The sequence below is a fragment of the Parasteatoda tepidariorum genome, chromosome 12 (assembly GCF_982258835.1).
Source record: "Parasteatoda tepidariorum strain Cologne lab strain chromosome 12, Ptep-v5.0, whole genome shotgun sequence".
Taxonomy (NCBI): domain Eukaryota; kingdom Metazoa; phylum Arthropoda; class Arachnida; order Araneae; family Theridiidae; genus Parasteatoda; species Parasteatoda tepidariorum.
This window is the reverse complement of record NC_141766.1, coordinates 48,758,896-48,780,093: the sequence shown is the minus strand read 5'-3', so window position 1 is coordinate 48,780,093 and position 21,198 is coordinate 48,758,896. Positions and strand designations below refer to the sequence as shown.

The window sequence follows — 21,198 nt, the reverse complement described above, 5'->3', positions numbered from 1 at the left end:
TTTTTTTTTTTTTAAAAAAAAACTGAAGTTTAAAATCCTTTTAGTGATAGTAGTTGGTGCAAAAGATCACCGCACAGAACCTAAAGTCTTCATGTAGATGTAGCGTTGCTGTTATTATTTTTTTAAACAGATTAATGATAGGTACATATGCATGTTTCCATTAATATGAGTAAAGTTTAAAAAGATTTATTCTGGCATATATTTAATTAAGTATCTTGCATAGTAGGCATACACATAGCTGCTAACCCTTGTGTTTTGTATAAGTTTTTTGCATTTATGCTTTATTTTCCTAATTGCAATGAGACTCAAATCTTCCCTGATTTTTTTTTTTTTATTAAATTGTACATAAAATTTTTAACTTTTTAGAGCCATTCGTGTGCTAGGATTGTCTCTTGTAGGGTTTGCAAAAACCCCTAATTTTTACTAAGAAAAGAAAAATTATTCATCTTACATACGTATATATACTAAATGTAAAAGTATGATACAGTATAAAATAAAAAAATATTACTTGACTATTTCCAAAGAGCATACAATATTTACTAAATATAAATGTACAATAAATTGTAAAAGTATGTTGAGAATTTTCAAAGAAATTAATAAAAGTAATGGTAAAGCGATAACTATTTCAGTCATATTTCTGTCTTCTAAATATTTAATAAATTGCAGAATGATGAAGTTACAGAAATGATTTTTTGTAAAATTTCACATGTGTGTGTAATGTGATTAGTTTTAATTTATAAACAAAACCCATAATTAGCTTTAAAGTTTATAAATACAATTTCTAGAAGCATTCTTATACATTCATGAAAAAGAAAAAGGATTGTGTTATGCATTTTTTTTTAGATATTAAGCCCTAAGAATTTTCTGTACCATTAGTAAACCTGTCTGGGTTTGTTAAAATTCATGAAAGTCTGAGTTCTTAATATGCCTTAGAATGTACACAAAACTTATATCTTTATTATACTTTTTGTTGTTGAAATGAAGGGAATTTTTTTTTTTAATAATTTATCTTTGTTTTAGGCATTTGTTCATTTCAAGAATATAATTTAAAACTTTTCATGAATATGTTGAAATGCTCATTAAATTTAACTAATAATTATATTTATATTCTTCAGTCATTAAGTTCAGTTAACAGTTTGAATTGAACTTCACTAAAATCAGAAAATATTCCTTCTAGTTCTCTTGTCATAAGAGAAGCTGTGAATAACCGAGTAATGAGATGGTTTCCAACTGGTATTCTTAATTGTAGTTTTCTGTCAAAATATGTGTTTAATATTCTAAACTTAATTTTTAAACTGATTTTTTGCATAAGGGGCAGAAGATGGAAACCAAATAAATAATAATTAGAAATCTTTAAATAAAACTGGATATTTTGAGTCTGTTTTTTTCAGACAATTTTTTTAAGTGCAAAATTTATTTCTGCATTCTTTGCCTAAAAGTATCATTTCCATTTTGAAATATTGGATTTATACATTCCTTTGATGAATTTTAACAAACCCCGACAAGTTTACCAAGGGTGCAGAAAATTCTTACGTCTTAATATCTAAAAAAATACATAACACAATCTTTTTTCTTTTTTTTAGTTACAATATCCTTTTCAAAATATTTTTAGAATGAAAAGCCTGTAATTTTTTAAAATTTCTCTTAAAGAAAAAATTTATTTGGTTTTGAAAATTTTTTGATTCAAGCCTATGTGTTAAAATAATTGCAAACTAAGAATGTTGAAATAGGAAATAGTAAAATTTTATGATTAATTTAAAATCAGGTGCATGAATTTTGTTTTATTTCACATAATTTTTATTAAAAAGTTAAATTTATAAAACATAATATAAAACAACAAATTTATAAAGTTGATAATTTCAAAGAACAATTAATTTTGATAACTGCATAAAAGTAATTTTCTTTTTTTAAATTCATTCATTATATATAAATGTGAAAGAAACCTTGTTGGGTATTAAGATGGGTTTTTTTCTAGTGGGAGCAAACTGAAAAACACTGTTTTTCTGGGCTGAGCCCATCTTTGTGAACCCTGATCTCTAGTGTGTTTATATAGACAATGACATCTTCAATTTTCGTTGCACTTCAGCTTGATAGACATTGTACGTCTTTAATTAATGCTAAATAAAAGTTGTGAAGTATCTGATTATACAAATAACATATCTTTGGTCAATTTTAAATTAATTTGAACTGATTGTGTTAAAACACAATATTCCAGTTATGGAACAATATAAATATAATCTTATATGGAAACATAGTTATAAATAAACAGAGTTCTTTGTAAAAAGCTTGGCATCCTTGCTAATAAATGCCAGACTAAATGTGTTAAATCCATGCTAGACTTTAAAAAAAAATTTAATGACCCAAAAAAATAACCCAATGTTTCACCAAGCGTATTACCAGCAACCATTTTGGTTAAATAACATGTTCAAAAAAACTTCATAGAAGGAATTTCTGGGTGCACAGTCTTTTTTGTTGAAGGGCCACTTGTACTGCAGGTTGACTAACGAAGGGCCGTATGCATATTTAGCCACCGTTGAAAAGATCAATCAAGAAACTGCGCAGATTTGCACTAAAATCCATGCAAACTGAGTGCCTCAGAAAGCGATGGCGATACAAAACTTTCAAATTTTAAAAATGTTATATTATATTTAATTATATTTTTTTCTTTCGTGGTTAACCAGACAGCAAAAAATTCTAACTCAAGATTTGTTTACCACTGAGGATATTTTACTTCAGGTGTTTGTTCGATACAAAATAGGAGTAGTATTCATATCAATCAGACACAGCTGGGTTTTGAACCTTCATCACCTCATAGAGGGGTAATCGCTCCAGCCTCTGCAGCTCACAAATGTTCTAATGAGTGTTAAAATTACTTCTTGTTCATGTTACAACAAAAGTCACTTTATGTAATTGTTTTTATAATGGTCGAGACACAGTAATAAGGGGGTTATATTAAAGGCTGTAAATTATGTTTGTTATGTTGCTAAATATATGCAGTTGCTAATAAATAACTGGTTTGCTTAACTCTTAATTGCTAATTACCTACTCAGATGGATATATTGTTATTTATTTGAAGATTTTGTTAGTTCAATCAGTAGTTTGAGTTATGGCATTTCCAAATTCGTTTGTAAATTTCTTAAAAGTTGAATTGGATTTACAATTTTACATTTTCTAAAGAAAGCTTAAATGTAGTTTTACAATATTTCTAAAGTACTTAGCTTTAAATTTTATTTTAGATATACAAAACCTCAGACATTTGCTGACTGCGTTGGAGATGAACTTCCATTTGGATGGGAAGAATGTTTTGACAACCAAATTGGCGTGTATTACATCGATCATATTAATCGTAAGTGATTATGTGTCGAATCTTAAATTTTTTATAATATAAAAAACAGAGTACCTTAATATTTCCAAAGCTCTCATTATACTTTGCAGGGTCCTTATGAAAATTATCTCTTTGTGAAGAATTAGGACAATTAATAACTTAAGAAGAAAATAGTTTTTTTAGCCAAAAAAATATGCAAATTTTAAAAAAATTTCATTCCATGTAATGGAACTTGGATTTTTTTTTTTCAAATGCTGAATTTGAATTGTTAATTAGAAAAGTAATTGCAGGAGGGAAAAATACCGAGCTCTTTATGCTATAGTTATTTGTTTTAATCGCACATTCTTTTTATGATTTCTTTCTGTTTCCAAAATCAAAATTTACGTACCTTTTATTTTAAAAATTTATCTTTATTGCTGTTATTTTAAAAGCATTTTGTCAATAAAAATGAAGTTACAGATTAAGGGGCATACTCTCGATGCAAATGTATAATTTGAAATTGTTTTACGTAACATCTTGTTATAAAGAACTATCTGTGCTTTAAAATGGCACATTTTAAAATGTATTAAACTTAAGATTTGCCAATTTGGTGAGATTTTTATTCCTAGGTTAAAATTTATGAATAATGTTCAGTTATCTATGTTGTGCAAGCTATGCAAACACTGCTAGCCAAAATTAGGTTGACTTAGGTTACAAATAGCTGCACTTGAAATATTAACCTTTTAATAATTGAATGAAAATATTAGTGCTATAAATTGCTGCTTGTATTTCTTTGTATTTTATTAAATGACTTTTTAACATTGCTTTTTAAGAGTCAAATCAAATAGAAGACCCTCGCCAACAATGGAGACAACTCCAAGAAGCTATGTTGAAAGATTATTTACTAACAGCACAAGAAGATTTGCAGGTAAGCATATTATGTTTATGTCTCATTAGGATAAATATTACCAATATCAGTATTTGTTTCTTTTTCTCTTTTTGTATCAGTTGAAAACAGAGATTTGCCCCATCTTAAGGGAATGATGTCGCAAGTATAGAATATTTTGAATATTGTCTGCTTACGACCAGCTCAAATGTATGCTGACTGGAAAAGAGACGTGACATAAAAATAGAGATAAAAAAGAATAGAAGTTCAAAAATTTTGTGTTGAGTGAAAAAGATTTATTAAAGCTAGAGAAAATCTTGCAAAATAAATCCGTATAATGTTTTGTTTTAGGGAATAAGGGAAAACTTAGTAATTGTTATTGGTCTGTTAAATGGGTCCAGGGAAAAAGTCTTTCCCACGAATTAGTTACAGGGATTTTTGCCAAAGTGGTAATTAATGCATACTTGAACTAAAAATAGATTAAAAGACGGGATGTGAATTTTAAAGTGTGAGTAAGAGCATTTCTTTTTGAATAATACATTAAGAAGGGAAAAGAAAAAAGAATAGCATAAAAAGATTAATTAAAGCTTTTTATGTTTCATATATATTTATATATACTTATATTTTTATTTATTTAGATCAGTTGTGTGTTAACAAACTGAAATTTAAACTGGAATTCTTTCTTTGTGCGTATATTGGCTTAAAAAATTGAGTTGGTTGTTAAATTCCAGAAAAAAGTTATTTTGAAGAGCCGAATATTGGTTTGGAGCCAGATTGTGATAACATTGTGTAGTGAGTGACTATGTTGTTTTATTTATATCAGTGCTAAATATTTCCAAAAATTTGGAGCACAAGTTTTCAGAATTCTAGCATCTGAAAACAAGTGATTATGTAAAATATATTGTTAAAGTGATGCAAAGTAAAGCCTAAATTTAAAAGGATAGGAAGGAAAATGAAACACGGTGCATTAATTATGAGACATTAGTGACCTCGTCAATAAGAACAGAATTCTTTTTTCTCCTTTTCTCAACCTATCTGCTTTGAGCTTTGTCCACCCACATATCCACTTCTAAGAACAAATTCCTCTAGAGGGCAGAATCAAAACTCAATGCGTCAATCATTTGGCTCTGTAAACCTTATCAATAAGAATGGGTAGAATTTTTCTCTCTCCTCTCAACGGATATGTTTCACTCACTTAAATATTCCAGATAACTATCTCTTTAAGATAATTGTTTGAATTTCCTTTCAGACTTCTTGCCTTTTTCCTTGTCCCATGATTTTTTCCTTTTCTGCTTTGCGCGATTATATTAACCATCATCAATCATAATCATCCGTCATCAAGCATAAACCAATCCTACCCCATCATATTTTAAGTTAAAAATGCAGAACCATTTTCCAAGCAAATTGATATTAGTTAGCTATTTTAGAGAATTTTTTGTAAACATTTATTTTTTGTTAAATCCACAGTTTAATTCTCACATGATTTGGTTAATTCTCATGTGTAGGTCGGTGTTAAACCAACGTAAATGCTGCACCGCCACATACACCACACATCACAATAAATCCGCTTTTTAATACAGATAGGTCGCAACGTATATACTGGAATTTACTATTGGTAGATAGTATTTCCATATGTGCATAAACTTAAAATTTCGGAGTAACATGCATTTTTTTTGTGCAATTATACCCTACATTATTTTCAATTCTAAATAAGTAAAGCTTTTCATTTTTAGTATTTTTTATTTATTTTCTCTGTTAAATTTTAGTTATATGTTTGAATTTCACACGTCTGAATTTATGAAGTAAATGCATAGTAAATTAATTAGATCAATCATAAATAATTAGGTGTATCTATCAGAAGAAAATTACAGAAATTCTAAGAGCTATAACCAATTTTTCTTTTAATTTTTTTATAAATTCCTGTTGATTGTTATGTGAATTAAGACTATCTGTATCAATACATTTTTCCTATTTGATGTTATTAAATTGGATGATTTGCTTTTAATAAATATTAGTTATTACATTGATGATAAAAGTTTTTCCAATTAAAGTGTTCTTTAAATGTTAGAATTGTTTCTAAAGCATTCATTCCTTGTAGGCGAAGAAAGAAATACTTGATATAAAGCAACAAAGGTTGTCTCTAGCACAAGATGAATATCATCATCTTACTGCAGCTCTACAAGGATTAAATTCTTGCCCATCAAATATCAGTTTATGTTCTTCGGGATCTGCAGCTTCCTCAACTAGTAGTTGTGCTACAAAATTTGATCCCGATCTTTTAAAAGCAGACGTTGCTTTGGCTAAAGACAGAGTTGCAAGATTAAAGCGAGAACTGGAACAAATAAAAACTGAAATGTATTATAAAGAACAAGGACTTGAAGCATTATCTCAGTAAGTAGCTTTTCATGTTATATCAATATTTAATATTCACTTTTCAATTTTCACTTATGCTCTAGACTAATACTTAAATCTCTCAAAAATATGCAACCTTTTAAATTTTGGAAATCAAAACTGAATTTGTTCAGTATTCTGAATGACTTTTTATTTGATTTTTCTGAACCACAAATGTTTCATGTGCCATATTTTAAAAATATGTGTTGTGCATTACTGTAAAACAAGCTTTTATTCTTACTTTTTTAGAGTGGATCAACAGTTTTCTGGCCAATCAACAAGTTATACTTTAGCTGAAGCACAAGCAATCATGGAGGAATTACGTAATATTCAAAAGTCTCTTAATTCGGGAGAAAAAGAAAAAGCAGAACTAATGCAGGTTAATAAAGTTTCTAAATTATGAAAATTTTAATTTTCTAGAATTTTTATTTTTTACTTTCTGATAAATTGGTAAATATTGACATTTCTTTTGCAGAGTTTATCAAGGTTGAAAGATGATCTATCTCGTTTGCAACCTTCTCCAGATGTATCTACATTTAATATTCCTTTAGAGAAGCTGAGTACGGCATCTCAAACTGATTTGTCTGGAGAGGTAAGTTTTCTGGAATTAAAATTTTCTTTTAACTGATTTAGCATTGCACCTTCTTAGAATTAAAGGGTTCCCTTTTTCCAAGAAGTGTCTGCAGTGCAGTTATTGAATGAAAATATGGTCATTTACATTAGATATGACCAGCATGTTCTATTTGTAGCTCTGTATCAGTTAAGGTTTGAGTTAAAACTTTTCTCTAAACACATTTTATTATATTTAGTTTGCCCCAATCGGTGCAAGATTAGCTGAAATGGCTCGAATGCGTTTACAGTACGATGAAGCCCGTAAAGAAGTCCACAGAATTCAACAAGACTTGGCTGATCTAGAAGAAAAGATGTCACCTGGCCAAACTGAATCTGATAAAGATAGGTAATATTTACAATCGTACTATACTATAACTAGATAATTGTACTTCTTTTGGAGAAGTACTATTAATTTGTATAAGCAATGATTAATTTTTTATTTTAGCTAAAATAGTTCTAGCTATTGAACCAATTTTGTATAATTTTTATATTTCATTTGCCATTACACTTTTAAGTTTTAAATAATTGACCTCCAATGACAAAATTTCTATTTAATTGCTATTTAAATTATTCCTTTTTTTCTTCCTCAATTGCAATTGTCTCTAAACTTGATTGCAACTTGAAGCCATATTGCAAACTTGAAGCCATATTGTAAAAATTGAGATATTGCAAAATGAGGTGTTTTACTAACATTAATTAGAATTTAGATTAAACTTTTAACTTGAATTTTTAACTTTAATAATATTGTTATAATGGATATATTTCATTAGATTTTTTTGCATACTGAAATTAATTAGCATTAAAATTAAATTAATTAGTAAACAATGTCAGATAACGTAGCTTAGTAAAAACCTTTTTGGAGCTTTATATTTAATCTCTTTTTACTAAAATTTACTTTTGATAGTCAGTTTAAAATACTGTACACAAAAGCTTATTATAAAAGTAATTACCTATTATATGAAATTAGCTTTCATAGTGTTCATTGGTAATATTAAGCAAATTGTTTCTTAGGTATCTATAGCAAAAATAGATTTTTGATAATGCCAACTTCACTGAGAATAGCTTGAGGGGTTTATTATTATTTTAAGACACAGATAATTTTGTTAATGAGTGTGCTCACACTAAAAAATAATTTTGTTTTTTGACCTGAATAAAAAATGAAATATGTTCATGTATTTCATTTTTTTCTTCAGAATTTATTGCCTGATACAAATCACTTAACAAATTATATTCCATACATTTAAATTTTTGTGAGAATAACAGAAAGGAAAAAATATCGGATTTGGTTTAATAGAAAAAAGTATTGAATGGTTAGTTTCAGTTCCTGAATCGGTATTGCAACTGTTGATTTTAAATTAGGAATTGTAACAACTTGGTTTTAAATAAAGTTGTTCCGTTGTTGTATACAATATTTAAAATGAAAACAAGTAATATGTCTGTCTTTTTTAAATGCTAGTAATATTTGAAAATAGATTACATTAAGCAGTGCTTACATTTTAAAAATAATTTTAATTCATCAAGCATGATCAAATTTTTTCTTGATATATTTTTCAGTTAACTCCAATGTAAAAGTTTTGACATTAAGTTCTGTAACTGTTTAATCATTTGTTTTTCTCTTTTAATTAACTATACTTGTCAATTTTTTTTATAATTGGCAAGATGCAAAATTCTGTAAGTAGTCAAACAAAAAGTTTCTTATAAATTTATGAGTTATATTTGTTTAAAAATGTAGCCACAAACAGTGTAAAAAATTCTGATATATCAAAAAGATGATTAATTTAAATTGCAAAATAATCAGCAGTTCTTATTAAAAAATAGTTTAGCTTGAGAAGTCTGTCAAATTTTCTTTATTTTAATAATTGGGTTTTTTTTTTCTGACGCATTTTATGTTATGAGCCAGTATGTAATAACTATTTTTAATAAATAGATGTTAAAAAAGCATGAACATTTCTTTATAAATAAGTTTAAGTGTTTTAAACTATGCACATTTTATGTTTTTTCATAATCATAAAAATTGATTTCTTTGTGCTATATCAATTGTATAGAAGTATTTAACTTTCTTAAACATTAGAAATACTATTTTCTTGTACTCTGCATGTACATAGATTTGCTTTCATTCTCCTGTAATTTACTTAGTGAATATTATTTCTCTTTTGCATGTAATTTTGAATTTCATGTTGTATAAATCAGTCTATTCTGCAAATTTTGCATGTTTTCTTTTTTGTTGCTTGCATGGCTAGGCTGCTACTTATTCAAGAAAAGGAGCAGCTTCTTCGAGAATTGCGTAGTATCAATATTAAAGGCCGAAGTGAAGGAGAGAAAATGTCAATCCAAGCTGAAATATGCAAATTAGAGCAAGAACTAGATAATGCTATGGAGATGTCTAATCGAGCAATAGCAGATAGGTAAGCTTATTATGTTACTTAAGCTTTTCCTTGCAAGCCCTTTTCTTATTTCATGTGATTTGGCATGTTAATTCTAGCATGAAGTGTATAATTGTTCTTTTTTTATTGAAAAGTTATATTAAGGTTGTAGAAAGTAATATTTATGCATTAGTTTACCCGCAACATGATAAAAGATGGGAAATTAGGATAGACAGGTAGCTAAGATGTTTTACCATAATAGTTGTTATATTTAATCAAAATATTCATTGTTTAGTTGTGTACAATCTATGGTTCCTGAAAAGTCAGTACTACTATTTTTGTATCAATTTTTAGATTTTCCAGAAAAAATCAAATCACCCGGTCTACCATACTAGTGGGATTAGACCTGGTACAAAATTCTCAACAGAAATGTTAGTATTTAAGGAAAATGTAGCAGACGTCTCTGTTTTATACAACCGTTTATGAAAATTATGCATGCAGTTTACATGCGATTTAGTGAAGGCCCCCGTGGCAGAATCGTGACGACATTGCAACATTGTCGCAGAACGTTCCGAGTTCTTGCGGAAAGATTCCGAGTTCTTGCTAAAGTAGAATTTTTTTTCTGCAGATATTTTCGAAAGATTTTATCTTTTCTTCAAAATTATATTCAAAAGATGACTTTCTCGCTCATTGGAGTGGGGAAAAAAATACTGTTCTATTCTTATTTGAGAACATTGAAAAATAAAGATTAATAAAGTAAAAAATTTTCTTTTCTGCAGAAAATTTCGTTCTAATTTTTTTAATACAGTTATTACTATTGATTTCTCCATAGTTTTAAAATCCGATATATATAATATATTATTTATTACAACAACTGAAATCTCTAAATGAAAACATGCATTTAGTAACTTTTTTTGAAGTGTCCAATTTACTGCTATGGATTTCTTGATTTTTAAATTTTTTTTTTAATGAGATGATGATTTACAAAATGCAAAAAAGGTAATTAGTGTGTTTTCCCCGTACAAAAGCGAGAATATAGCCTATAATATTAGAATAAAAAATATTATATTTAATTAAAAAATTATTTTATTTGATCCGAAAAGTTTGTCATTTTTAAAAGTATCTTGCAGAAAGATATTAGTATTAGAGAGGTATGTTGCAGAAAGCCTAACAAATTTTTTCCACAGTGGTGAAGGCTATTTTGAAAAGCAGGAGAGAAGGGCACTTTTCCCAAGAATCAAAACCATTGAGGGGTTGACTAAAATTTATTTAAAAAATTTTGTTTTTTAATTAGATTAGTTTTATTATACAAGAAATTTGAAGAGAATATCGATCAAAAACAATTTTGTTTTGAGGGTAGGGTCTTCAAAAATGTGCTTTGAGGAAGGGACCCTGTAAAGCCTTTGATATAGTTAACTTCTGCTGCTCTCGAGCTTTCGTGGGATCAGTTCGGCACAAATCAAAGGGAATTAGGTATTATGATAGTATAGAATTATCATAGTAGAGTTAAATTATTGTAGTATTTTCCTAGTTATTAATAAATCATTAAACATGTCATAACTAAAACAACAATTGGGAAGAATTAATGAATTAAAGAAAATAAATGAACTGTTGTCCTTCAACATTTTAAGTAGATGAGTGTGATGAAACCTTATTTTTTATAATTATGCAGCAAACTGTTAAAATATCATAATACAATTTTATTAATACTTCTAAATTAACAAATCACCTACTAAAGAAATTCACTACTACAGATCACATTGAATTTACAATTGCAAATAGTTTATCAATTTTTGTAATCAAATACTGTGTAGTATAAATACCTATGTATAATTTTATATCTAGATTTCAAAATTATGTATGAAACTAAAATAAATAATGTAAAATTGTATATATATATAAATATTTTTTTTGAGAAATAGATGTGATAAACTTTTTACTTTCTGGTCATGCTAAATTTCTTTTAATTATTCTTATGCTCATTCCTGAACGACTAAGCTGGGTATTTTTAGTTTCTTCTTTTTTCCTCCAGTTTCCTCCATTTTGTCTGGTTTCTTTCATACAAAATACGTACCTTGCATGTAGCTGAACTGTTAATTAGTTTTTTTCTTTAAATTTTTTTCTTATTTTCTAGCACCTTTAATCACATTTTTGCTAGCACTAATATTTGATGTCAAATTGTTAACATGTATCTGTCCCATCTGCAGGGCAAAAAACTTCTTATTTTATAGTCAGGGATGGAAATGATGGAAGTTCATTATTTTTTGCATTAAATAATTAATTCTCAAAACCTTTGACATTTCGTCAATGACTTAGCAACTAATTCCAGACTGATATCTGTTTAGGTACTGATCATAAACCTCTCATTTCAATAAGTTAACTTCCTAATTACAGCTTGATAGCCTTTTGACTATTTTATTTATTAGTCTTTTATTTAATTTAAAACAAACATCAATGTTTACTCTTTCAAGGTATTATTTTTGTTACTTTGAAATATGTTTTTTAACTTAAATTTATAAGATAGACTTTTGTGATTGTAAATGTATGCTCTGCTTACATAATTGTAAATAATATTGAAAATTGGACATAGAAGTTACTTTTTCAGAATTATGTAAATATGGAATATAATTATAAATATTTAAAGTAGACTTGCTTTAGTACCCCCATTTCTGTTTTCAATCCTGTTTCATGTGATACTATTCAAAGGTCCCGCAGTGGACTGATCGTTAAGACACGGTTCCCAGCAGATCACCGAAGTCAAGCATCACTGACTACGGTCAGCGTGCGGGTGGGTGACCACTTGGATCAGTCTGCGTAGGGACCGAGGATGTGAGGTATTGGTTCTCGTTAAACTGAGCTACCGTAAAGTGCTCGACTTCGCGCGCAGGTCGTCGGGCTACCGAAGCGGGGGTGCCATCCCCTCCGCAGAGGATCAAAATTGTGATGGCATGTCTTCGGATCATCCTCCGGGATGCTTCCCAGACCGTCGCCAATAGCCCATTGTGCATCTCTAGTGCGACGTAAATTAACAACAACAACAACTATTCAAAGCAGTGCTATGAATGTGAAATGCTACCTAAGTACCAAAAATCCTTATTTATATCTGTCTGCTTCCTTTGAATGTATAAAAATTGCAACTTAATCTTCCATGATCAATTTGTTTGACTTTTTTGAGCATGTACTACTAGAATTTCCATAGTTTTGTTTCATTTTGCCAATATTTTAAAAGGCTGGCCATGAAAAAATTAGAAAAGTGGAATGCTATATGAATACTTGAATAAATATTTAAATCTAGTGGTGGGCAACATTAATTTTAAAATCAAATTTACTAGCTCAAGAATCACTATGTATTTTTCTACCTCTGGAAAATCTGTTTACAGAAAGTGGAGCAACTTGGCATCAGTGCCTTCCAATTCACTAATTCTCATTATTTATGTATTCATTAGTTAGTGTGTTCAGACACAATTAAGAAAAATGATTTTTACCTTCTGAACATTTGTTCTAAATTTTTACTAAACCTTCAGCTAGAAACTTTCCTGCAGCTTAAGTATTCTCATATGAGAAAGTTATGCAAATTTTTTTAAACTTAAATTTACCCTGAGTTGGTAGGCTTAAAAACAGTGCAACAGACTTTTCTAGACAAAAAAGGTGAATTGCAACTTATCTGTATGCATAAGTGACAGCCAGCTTGCAAATAATTCTTTTCCAGAAAGCAGCCAACCCTTTGTTTAAGTAAAGATTGACTGTTATTGTTAAGTACAAAAATTTGTCCCTAATTGTAAATAAAGAGGCTTATAAGCATTCTGTTTTATGTACTTTATTCATGCTTTGCTAACTGCAGTTTTCTTGCCACGTCCATAGCAATCATATACTTACTAGAATTTTGTTAATGTATATTATCTTTCTTACAGGTTAAAACTGCATGAACAAAAGAATCTATTGTTAATACAGCTTAGGGACTCAATGAGAGTCACAATGTCTTTAGAATCTCAATTGAAAAGGTATGTTATAATTAACAATTCAAAATTTCACTATAGAGTAGTCTCCACTTAATGTGATCTTGGTTAATGTATGTTAATCCTTTGAGGGCCAGGTTCGACAAGTACACTACAGTCTCTATCTTCTAAGGGAAAATCTCTTAAGATTATTCAATGTAATATTAATGGCCTAACTACTGTTGCCATGAGAGTGAAATCTTCAATCCAACACCTTAGCAACTGGAGGAATGTTGGAGACAGGGCTCCGGCTTCAATTTTGGGAATGCTCTTCAGGCTCTCTACGGACTTTGGAGTACACTTCCAATGGATTCCATCACACGTTGGAATCAAAGGTAACGAGATGGCGGACTCACTGGCTAAAGATGCTTCTTTGGAACCTCTACAGCCAGATCTACCTTCCACTTTCAACGAGGTCTTTTCAGAGTGCAAAAAAATGTTTATGGACCTCTGGAGGGTTCCTCCTCCGCATAGTTGGTATTTCAGAAAACGACCTGGAAGTGCCTTGCTTTTTGAGGGACCTAGAAGCCAGCAGACTTGTTTGTTTCGCTTTGCAAGTGGTCACTTGAGGTGTCTCTTGTATGTTCAGGGGCAAAAGACTTTTGGACTTTGCACTAAATGTAGGACTGCTCAGGCTTCGCCCGAGCATATTCTAAACTGTATCGATTTTAAGATCGACGAGGTTTTTTCAAAACCTCATCTGTTTTTAGACTTCCTGGACATTTTTGGACTTATGGAATTGGTCTAATTGGGATGGACCTCTTGGGGATTAGAAACAACGAAACAATCCTTTATTGTTATCAAGAAAATTAGGTCCCAATTTTTTCTGTTCATTTGTATGTTAAAATTATCTCTTTCTGTGGACATAACTGTTATTACATTACTTTAATGTTATCAGTATTTTTATACATCTTTTGAATTTTTTATTTATTATGTGCATATAGAAGGACCCTTTTTTCCTCTACGATAATATTTGAATTTCTGAGAATTCTTTCTCAAAAATCAATTTCTTTCACTCCTTTAGCTGCAGGTGGTCAGAAGTGTGCTGATTAGCTGATAAGGAATGTAATTATCTTTGCCACATGGAAAGGAGAGGTTTTATCTAAACCAAGTACAAGCACGTTATTTTATGCTCACTTGCTTATGTAGAGTTTGGCAACATGGAGAGCATGAACTGATTTAACATTAATACGAAAGAGTAACGCTTTAAATAATTATAACAGATTATGGCAATGCTGCAGCATGGTTATACATCTGTTAGCCACTGCTTCGCAAAATTTTTAAAAATCGTTTGTTTTCTATTAGATAAAATGGAAACTAAACTCAGTGGCGTGATAGCCCTTAGAGGGCCAAGGCCTACTGTGCCCATCTCAGTTTTTTGGGGCTCTGGGTTGCAAGAGCAGATGCTCTGATTGGGTGGTCAACTCCCAGTGTTTTGCTCCCAAGCATGCTGGGTACTCATTTTATTGACCTACTGAAGAGATGAGAGGCTGAATCAACTACGCCCACCTCCAGGATCGAATGTGATACGAGATTGCGAAGTGCTACTTCTCAGCCACCAGGCATCAAAAAGAAAAACTCTGAGTGCAAAAAAAAAGAAAAAAAAGAGCTAATAACAAATAAGTTGGAGAAGCTTTAAGACTTGTTAAAAAATGTTCAAGAACGTAATACTCCAACTGAAAGACCTTTCATCCAACAAAAAGCAGAAAATTAAGCTTTTCGAATGAATAAATGGAAAATTGTGCAGCAAATGTTGGTTTTAGTTTTGGAGAAAACAAGATATCTTATATTTTTGATAATTATTAGCTTTGGCAAACAGAAAGATGCTGACCAGACAGTAGCACAAAATTGATTACAAGAACAGTAGCAAATACAGCTTCATATTCAACAAAAAAAAAAAAACATTTTATCTTCGTTTTTTAGTTCATTACCAGAACATTTATACTTAATAAAGAATGAAAACACAGAGGGATATTACACAAGATGATTTTTCATAAATAATTAAAACTACCGGAAAACTGCGGAAATATGGTATGTGTTGAGAATTGGCAAGAACTAACTTCTTTCTCCCAATAAATGAAACAATTTCAAGTCTCATTGACATTATTACACAAGTCTATTTAATTACAAAAAATATCGTTAGCAACCTTCTAATTCATAAAGCAAATTTTAAATATAAGTGACATTTAAGGCTAGCTTCTAACAGTGTGGAAATTCTCATCCGGCATTCAAGAGACCAGTATTCCAGAAATCAGTAATTTTTAAAATATGAGCTTTGAAAAAAAAAACATATATTTTTTTTTTATTGAATGGAAAATCATGCTATAAAACTATTTTCAACTCAAGCTTTTATAATCTTTTTTTTTTATTTAGCAATGCCTATAAAATTTTTCCAAGCTTATGTTGAAAAGTGGGTTAACAGAAAAAAGTATTCATATGCAAATACCCTAAATGTCTCATCACTCTTTCCCTCCAGCAAGTGTGTTATGAAATGACCTTATTTCGTGACGTCACTTATGTGAATGGATGCCGTAAAGCCCAATTTCCTGCTCTTATGGCATGAAAGTTTGTTGCTGTTAAGCAAACAAATAAATTCCACTGGACCAGTTTCTGTCAGAATGATTGCTAGAAAACTGTTTCTTTAAATAGACAAACTGCGAGGAGGATGAAAAGATATGCACTCTTGTCCAAGGACGAGAGATACTGCCTTGATAGTTGTGCATTCAAATGAGTTTTCTAAATTTTCATGTCTCAATGAGTAGAAATTGTTTTAAATGTTTACCCCTCCCCCCACATTTTCTCGTTAAGTGGTGACTACTGCATATGTTTTGTATTATTTGTTAATTTAAAATTTCTATTTAAATTATAAACTTTTTTATAGTTTATACTTTAATCAAACTGTAAATATATTGTAATTGAAAATAATTAAATTGAATAGAAAATGCAATAAAACAACCATGCAAAGTTCACTTTTCAACCTTGCAATTCAATTATCTAAACATTAGAGCCCAAATTAAATGTGATTCTGGATTTTAAAACAAAATTGAAGATTTTGTTTGATTTGGTGTTACAAATGTGTTTGAATTATGAAGTGAGCAATTTTTTCAACTTTTCTCTGATTCAACAAGGGAAATAATTTCAGAAATATGAAATAGTATCAGAACTAAAGAAAAATTCTAAAAAATACACAGTACTCTTTTAATTATTTTTAAAATTTTTCTGGTACGTAATTAGGTGTGAAATATAGTTTGTTGTTGTTTAGAAATTGTTAAACCATTTTTCAAAGTTTTAGACAATTAGTGCTACTTCAGAGAAAGCAGGAATTTCACTCAGACAACACCAGGTCAATCCATTGTTTTGTAGCCAGAAGATAGGGATTTTGTGGGGGTTTTATGTACGCAGTGTTTATCCACTGGGTGTTGTTCAAAGTGTTGAGTACTTGAGTGTTGTAGGAATTTTTCTAGTTTCAGAATCACATGTAAGAAACGCTTATCCTCCGGTCTTCTTTTTCTTCTTTTTTTTTGTTAAATTGTTTAAAATATATAAAAAAAAGTTTTATCCGTAAAGGAAAATGCCATAAAGTAGTAATAAATTCTGCTATTAAGTAGAAAAAAGTGTTGCAATATATAATTAAAGTTAACTAATTTATTAAGTTAAACAATTCTATATTTAATGTGATTCATTTTCTACATTTGAATATTTTTTATATATTTTGATTTATTTATTTGAATATTTTGGTACTCCCTTTGAATTAGGAATAGAGAAAGATCAGATTTATCTAGCAATTTTCTTAGCTCTTTATTAGAAAGTGGCCCTACTCTAATGAATTATATCAAAGTTAAAACTTCATTTACAAAAATATAAAATCTTTCATTGTATAGTTATATTATTTTGGTGATTTACTAACAATTTTTATTCTTTTACAGTCTATCTGCTAGTACATTGTCTGTGTCATCCAGCAGCTCACTTGGGTCTCTAAGCACAGGATCATTGTCAGCTAGCAGTAAAGGCTCTCTGAGCAGCCTTAGCTTTACTGATATATATGGGCTTCCACAATGTGCAGCTGACCCATCTTTACAGGATTTACATAAACGTATTGGGCATTTAATTCATGGTGGTTCTCAAGTAAGTGGACCAGCAAACTTTGATGAAACCGCCATATCACTTTCAATTGGTCACAGTGTACCATCTCTCTCACCTCGATCATCTTTATCTTCAATATCACCTCCTGTTTCTCCGTATGAATATGGCCCACCACCTAGCTATGAACAGACTCATCTTGAGAGATTACAAAGACAGTTACCTATGGGCATTGAAGATCAGCTGGCTGATTTGAAACTGTCACCGTGTGCAGCTGAAAACTTGAGAACTGAACAAAATTTATTAAATGAACAAAAATTTCTTACAAGTAGCTTTTTATGTAGTGAACAGAATTTAAGGAATGTGGGAGAGTCCTATAATGATTCTCATAGCAATCCACCTTTAAGTCCAATCTGTGAACTTGGAAGCGATGATCTTCAAACTTGTACATATTCAAGCTCAAACAATCGTAGTGTCTCTGCTGCTGTTAGTGATGAATCTGTTGCGGGTGATAGTGGAGTATTTGAAGCTTCAAATAAAAGGTGAGTTTTTCAAACATTTTTGTATTAACACTGTTAAACTATGCTATCCAAAGAAAAGTTTTTATAGAGATTTATTGCACTCCCCTATTTTTGAGGAGTGAATTTTAAAATAGATAGTTGAATTACAAAGCAGAGTTTGTGTTTTTAAATTACTCCTATTTTATAACTGAAGTTTAATTATAAGTGAAAACTATGCTATCCAAAGAAAAGTTTTTATAGAGATTTATTGCACTCCCCTATTTTTGAGGAGTGAATTTTAAAATAGATAGTTGAATTACAAAGCAGAGTTTGTGTTTTTAAATTACTCCTATTTTATAACTGAAGTTTAATTATAAGTGAATTACAAAGCAGAGTTTGTGTTTTTATCACTCCTATTTTATAACTGAAGTTTAATTATAAGTGATAGATACATTATATAAATTAAACACACTAGAATTATTGCTTGAATATTTAATCAAAAAATATAATTCTATAATGTTTCCACTTTTTTAGGATCAATTAGACTAAGATTTTTTAAGAACATAATTAAAAAGTATATGGAATTTAAAATTTTTAGGTACTTATTTTGTTTATACCATTTCACAGCATGTTCGTCATTCACAGGGTTAAAAAAAAAATACTGCACAAATTGCTCCAAAACTCATAATATTTATTGAGCGTTATGAGCAGTTATCACTTTGTATTAAAATGTTGAAACTGGGAAAATTGCAAGGAGAGGGTCGAAAAATGATCAATAATTGACTGGGATTTACGATAGAATTCTTGCATATAGAGTTTGTAGCTAAGTAATTCTAAAATTCAAAATACGCCTGCCAAAAGTATTATCTTTAAAATATTGTAATTAGAGAAAACAAGTTGAAGTGGCCAAAAAACAGTTCCAAAACTACATGTAGGCAAGCACATCAGAGGCAATTTTTATATAAATTTTTAACAAATGCCTGTTATTCAAAACCATAGTTCTCCTCAAAATAACATCAGATTAATTAAAAATATGGGAATTTGATTTTGTGGGAATTTTCATTTAATAATACAATATGAAAATGAAGTGTATTTTCGAAGGAATCTGTTGTGTCAAAATACAAATATCTTAAATATTTTTGCTAAGCAATCTAGAAAGGTTATACGATTGCTCTATGCCTAGCTTTTTATTTTTAGCTGAAAATTTTCTTTCAAAAGTAGCTGCAATTATCGGCAGGGCTAGAACGATAGAAAAATTTTTTACATTCAGATTACATGAAAAAGACCATTGTCACTCTACACCCATGTAATTTTCTAAAAGGTTATCTTTATTTGAAAGCAGGAAAGTAATTAAATCTGATGCTAAAAATAAGGATCTAAATGTGTATTTAGGAAATCTGATGATGAATTTATCTTAATGGAAATTACTTCAATGATTAGACTTATCAAGCCTGAAAGAATGATGGTTTCTTGGTACATCTGTGTGAATGTGTCCAATGTATTAGTTGTCCTATTTTAAGATGAGATAATTTTTTTTCCATTTATTTCCTTAAATGCATAAAATAGATATTATTTAATGATAGTGAAAATAAAAAAAAGGAAAGTATGAAATCTAGTGTGCCTATACTTTACTCCAGCAGATAAATTGTAACATATATAGATCAAATTAATTTTCATGTCCTAAGAATAAGTTTGGATTTACTTTTTCCGTGCAAACTAGATGTATATTTAAGTTTCCAGTTGCTGTTTGAAAGTTCCAAAAATGAAATGAAAACTTTTTTATAGGCTTATTGAAGATAGACTTGATTTAAGTGAAATGAATCTAGAAACTGCACAAGTACAAGTTAAATTAAGGTAACTTTTTCTTTCACTTATTTCTTAGAACTTTTTAATGTACCTATTATTTTTTTTAGTTTCTTATATTAAAGTCTACTTGATAATATTTAGCAAACCTTGTACTGTAATTTGAGATAGATTAGGGGTGCACAACCTGCGGCCCTTCGACTACTGAAGTGCGGCCCGCGAGAGCTTCTAAACACAATAAAATTTTTTTAAAAAATGGCAATTTTTAATCGCAATTTTAAGTCATCACGTTTTGACACTATCAATTTTAACAGATTCTTTAGTAAATGTACGTTTAACGCGCTTTCTTTAAGCCGATTTTATCGTAAATATATATGACTTTTTTATATACAGTTATTTCCGCTTTTCTATGTGATTTCAAAAATCCCGAATTTTTATTACGACGCGAGTTTCAGATCACATATTTAAATAATCACTTTTTGTGCACTTTATTTCTGCCGATTTCATCTTAAATCTAAGTGATTTTTTATCTTTTTTTTGCAATTATTATTTTTTTTTTTTCAAAAATTTTTTTCGGCAGTTATTGTTATGCGTTCCCACGTATTATAAAGATTTCCAATTATTCTATTATGACATGCAAATTTTAGATCATGTATTTGACACGCTTTATTCGTGCTGAGTTCAGCATAAATATATTTTTTCCCAATTATTTCTATACTTTTCCACATGATTTTGACGATCCCGTTATTTAACTATGATGTTATTACGACACTTGATTGCTAATCGTGCTTTTAAATAATCACTTTTTGATACGGTATTTCGGTACAGTTTTATCGTAATTCCTAGTTATTTTTCCTTTGTTTTTATTTCCGCAATGAATATGATTTGCTCGAATGTGGTAATGAATTGTGATTTGATCAAAAACCAAATATTCGTAAAAAAAAAGAAGAAAAAATCGACTGAACGCCGTACACTTGGGGCCAAATAGCAAAATCTTTTAGCAGCATAGCAATACTGAAACTAAAATTTCAATGCTCAGAATAATATTTCCTGGAAAAATGTATTCAGAAATTAACTCTCAAAAATAAGGCCAATCAAGAACATTTTTGAAAATGTCGAAAAGCGAAACAGAGGACATAAAAATCAATCTTAATTTTTGAAAATTTTTTTTAAAGCTGAACATCTTGATTTTTCAATTACCAGAAAAAGCCAAGAAAAAGGAATTAAGTCAACAGAAATGCTATTAAATATTACTGCGTTATAA

At 29.5% G+C, this 21,198-nt stretch overlaps 1 protein-coding gene across 1 annotated transcript in view; it reads left to right on the top strand.

Annotated features, from left to right (window-relative positions):
* kibra (WW and C2 domain containing protein kibra) overlaps nt 1-21,198 on the top strand; it is a 48,761-nt gene that overhangs the window by 2,516 nt on the left and 25,047 nt on the right. The window contains exons 2-11 of the mRNA XM_016055572.5: nt 3,237-3,346; nt 4,138-4,232; nt 6,289-6,581; nt 6,831-6,960; nt 7,057-7,173; nt 7,391-7,539; nt 9,434-9,598; nt 13,468-13,557; nt 17,478-18,173; nt 19,917-19,985. Coding sequence (XP_015911058.1) covers nt 3,237-3,346; nt 4,138-4,232; nt 6,289-6,581; nt 6,831-6,960; nt 7,057-7,173; nt 7,391-7,539; nt 9,434-9,598; nt 13,468-13,557; nt 17,478-18,173; nt 19,917-19,985 — 1,914 coding nt within the window. The remainder of the gene's footprint in view (nt 1-3,236; nt 3,347-4,137; nt 4,233-6,288; nt 6,582-6,830; nt 6,961-7,056; nt 7,174-7,390; nt 7,540-9,433; nt 9,599-13,467; nt 13,558-17,477; nt 18,174-19,916; nt 19,986-21,198) is intronic.